Source organism: Bombina bombina, chromosome 5 (genome assembly GCF_027579735.1).
Source record: "Bombina bombina isolate aBomBom1 chromosome 5, aBomBom1.pri, whole genome shotgun sequence".
Classification (NCBI taxonomy): domain Eukaryota; kingdom Metazoa; phylum Chordata; class Amphibia; order Anura; family Bombinatoridae; genus Bombina; species Bombina bombina.
Genome location: NC_069503.1, coordinates 634,039,175 through 634,043,600, shown reverse-complemented (window position 1 = coordinate 634,043,600; position 4,426 = coordinate 634,039,175). Strand labels below are relative to the sequence as shown.

Genomic DNA, 4,426 nt, shown 5'->3' with positions numbered 1-4,426 from the left:
TTCCCTAGTAAACCTCAAAATTTAACGATAGTGTAAGTGATGAAGCGAGCGCCAAAAAGGCAGAGGTAGGTGAGTGAAAAACTTGAGGAATTCCTAGACTTCTAAATAACAATATGATATACAATTTAATACAATTCAATCTAAAACAATAAAATTCATGGATCCATGTTTTACAGAAATAAAATACAATAATAAAATTACAATAATAAAATCACATATAAAAGTTAATAAATACAAGCAGTATCTAAGTAAGAAGCAACTGTGTATACGTGGTAGATCTAATGGTAAATCCCCCAAAAATAGATGATATATAGAATGTAGTAAATGTGTATTCCAAAGAGAGTCCCAGTTCAATATGTTAAAAGTTCAATATGCTAAAAGTTATGTCCATTGTGTTCTTAGAGATAAAGTACAAATTGGTGATAGGTGGTGAAAAAATAAAAATAAAAATTGCTGATGAGTGGTGAAAAAATGGAAATAAAAAAGAAAAAGAAAAAAATGTGAAAAAAATCCTGAGTGTGGTTAGTCACAAGAAAATCATCATCAAAAATGTGAAATATGTGATGACATAAATAACATCATAAAAAATAAAAAAAGATGTAAAAAATGTTATCAAATTTGTGAAGGAAGTTGCAGGTGTTGAAAGAATGAAGTAGTGAACTTCTTATGTCTTCAAAATCAGTAAATATCGCCAATGGATATACAAACTCTCCTAAAATAACCTATTGGAGAAAAACAAAAACAATACTGCAGAATACATAAACCATTAAGTTCAAATAAAGGTAATTGGCTTACTTGTGGTTATGTCGACGTGTTTCGGCCTAATACTAGGCCTTTATCAAGACTGAATAACCAAGTAAGCTAATGAGATATAAATAGGGTAAATTATCCAATGATTACTGGCTGTTTGAGAGCCAAAGTTAAGTCTCGCCTCTTTCCTGTGAATTGCATTCTGGGTGTGGGCACACAATCTGGTGTACATACTCAAAATGGTCCTGGATCTGGCCCTTCCCCTTCTTGCATTGCTGCTGTCCTGGGGGTCTGTGTCAGGTCTTTCCTTCCCGCATCTCCTCTTTTCTTTCCTCCGTGTATCCTCCTCCCCCCCTCCCGTCACCCGATGGGATTGCCTTCCCGGAGTTATCAGGCCGCCCGGGAGCTCCGCTGAGAGCAGCCTTTATCTCCCCCGGGCATCATGTGGCCGCTGTTGCGGAGGCTGCTACGGGTCTCCAATCGATCCATCTTCGCCTTCCTGTTCTTCTTCTCATTGTCATCGTCTTGCCTGTACTTCATCTATGTGGCCCCCGGAATAGCAAATACCTACCTCTTCATGGTACAAGCTCAAGGCATAATGCTCAGAGACAATGTTAGAACAATCGGGCATATGATAAGACAGTACACCAGTAAAAACACTACACTCAATGGAACAGATTATCCTGACGGTACCAATGCAACTGACCTTACTGCTCAGGCCCCAGTATTTCTACCATATTCTCCTCACCTTCCATGTCCAGAAAAGCTGCCTTTTATGCGTGGACATGTAAGTGTCAATATGAGTGAAATTACTTTGGATTATGTAAGTGAGCTATTTTCAAAGAATATGAATATTAGACCAGGTGGCCATTGGAGACCAGTGGATTGCACTCCAAGATGGAAGGTGGCCATTCTTATTCCATTTCGCAACCGACATGAACACCTCCCTATTTTCTTCAGACATCTTATACCAATTCTGCAAAAACAGCGTTTGGAATTTGCCTTCTATGTCATTGAGCAGCCTTCCCTCCAATGAATTCTTTGGCGGTGTTAGTGGCTTGACCGTGCACCAGTTTAGAAAGATAAATGGATTTCCCAATGCCTTCTGGGGATGGGGAGGTGAAGACGATGATCTGTGGAACAGGGTCCATTTAGCTGGTTTCAACGTGTCTAGACCAGAAGGGGATATAGGAAAATACAAGTCAATTCCTCATCATCATAGAGGAGAAGTCCAATTTCTTGGCCGATACAAATTATTGCGGTATTCCAAAGAACGTCAGTACCTTGATGGGCTAAATAATTTAATATATGCTCCAAACATTGTGATTGATAAACTGTTCAAAAATATAACTGTAAATCTTGTACCAGAGCTGGCTCCTGTAAAAGACTACTAATGGATGTACACTGTCATGAACTATGCCTATCTGTGGGTTATCTCACAAGTACTTCCCCAAGTTGAATTTTGGTAGCTCAAGTACTATTATTCCTAATGAATGTGTGACCATGCATTCTGAAGCCAGCAGCTGCTATATTGATGTTTACAGCAGAAGACTTCTCGTAATGCAAGCCTTGTCTCACTCACCAAATGCTACGTTTTTATTCAGATTCACTGTATATAAATGGGAACCGATTTTGAAAAAAAACGAAGACTTTTTTGTTTTGCACCGATCAACTGTAATTTGGTTAAAATAATTGCTTTATATTTCTGTTTTAAAATGTGATTGCATTGAATTGGATTTATATACCAGTTTGTATGTAAATATGTTTGTGTGTGTGTATATATATATATATATACATAAATGTTGCAGATATTTGGATACACACACAATACGTTTCTATGTTGTAAACTTCTTTTTTTCTTTATAGTTTCTTTCCATTTTTCCCCCTATCCACCACTTTGTTTAGCATGTATCGGTTGCATTAATGTATTTTGCTTTGTTTTAGGATAATACACATTTGTTGATAATTGCATGGTAAAGAGTGTAAATATTAGAATTTTAAAACCTATTTAAGCTTTACATATAATGAAGGAATACTTTGTAAGTAATGGCCAGCTATGACTGTAAACTGTTAAATTGGTTTGTGAGCTTCAGGCCTTTTATAGATATGTCTTGGGGTTTATCCTCAGAACTTGGATCTGCAATATGACTATCCCATGCAAATTTCTTCTTGTGTGCACAGAAAAGGCTAATGCTATGAACAGTTGTTTCCAAGATTTGTAATGGCGTAATTTATTCTTTGGCATAATAATCATTCAGTATGTCTTAAATACATATAATTTATATACAAGTTGTCAACAAAATAATGTGCCAACTGTTTCAAACGTCAGGGAGCTTATGCCAAGAATTATTTTTTATATATATATTTTAGGTTGCTAATTTATTTTCATGATTTCTTGTTTTATCTGTATATTTTGGTAGAGCATACTTTTAGTTAAAATGTGAATGAACCAACATGTTTTCTTCCATCGAAGACTGACATATTGGTGATGTTTTCCTAAAAGTATACAATATAATTAATGTTGCTTGCATTTTAAGTGCTTTATTCTCCATTTTTGGAGGTGAATACATTTGGTATTTTATTTTTTTATTGTTGACTTTAATTTTCAAAGTTGAAAGAAATGTCTTTTACCATTTTTGTGTGTGAGGTGAACTTTAATTACTTTATACTGAAGAATGCAAAACAAAAATGCCTTTTAGATTGGAACATTTAATATATCTTGTGTTAGGAAGTTTATATAATCTGCATACATTGCTAAATGTGGAGCACAAATATGTTACTTTTTTTTTTATTTATTAATAAAACTGCTCTGTGATATCGAATAAGGATATTATGTATTGAGCTTTATTCTTACATTCACCTACTGCACTCCTAGAAAGTTTAAATGTGTTGTCACCTTTCAAAAGTAGGGTGAAAACACGGCCCTGGTAGAAACCTATACGGTCTCAAATTTAAAGAACTGAAATAATCTAAAAAAATCTTTCAGGCACGATAATATTGCCTTACAAAAATATGGCGCAAGCCATGCACTTATTTATTGGCATTTAGTAATCAAACAGAAAATGCAAACTAAATGGTAAATCTTTTTTTGTTATTTAACATTTATAAATCATATAGTAAATGTATCTCTGCCAGATAAAATCACATTTGCATTATACTAGTACTTTAAACTGTTTGTTAACACAATATTACATGCATTGTTATGAAAAAAAGTGGTCACATTATTGTTAGTCCTAAATAAGCATCTTTAAAGTTAAATTATTAATGGGACAGTAGAGTGTTAATGAAACAAATTGACTGGATAAAGCATGAAATAAATAAACACCAGTTTCCAAATTACTTCTTAGTCAAATTTGCTTAGTTCTCTTATTAAAGAGTAATCCTACGTGAGCTCAGGAGCGTGCATGTGTCAAGTCATCTAGCAGTAGTGTTTTCAACATTGTTAATAGCAATGCTATTCAATATACATAGTTACAAACACTGCTGCCATAGACTGTTATAGATGTGCATGCTCCTAAGCTACTACCAGCCTACCTAGGTTTAATCTTCAACAAAGAATACTAAGTGAACAAAGCATATTTGATATTAAAAGTATATTGGAAAGTTGTTAAAAATGTCATGCTCTGTCTGAAACATGAAAGTTTAATTTTTACTTTACTGTTCCTTTAACTAATAA

General features: G+C 34.4%; 1 protein-coding gene across 1 annotated transcript; it reads left to right on the top strand.

Moving 5' to 3' along the window:
- The first annotated feature begins 1,042 nt into the window (after positions 1-1,042).
- On the top strand, positions 1,043-3,578 carry LOC128659457 (beta-1,4-galactosyltransferase 6-like). The gene is given in 2 exon segments (XM_053713081.1): positions 1,043-1,770; positions 1,772-3,578. Coding segments are annotated over 2 exon segments (951 nt in total). The 5' UTR covers positions 1,043-1,192; the 3' UTR covers positions 2,145-3,578.
- Positions 3,579-4,426: the final 848 nt, after the last annotated feature.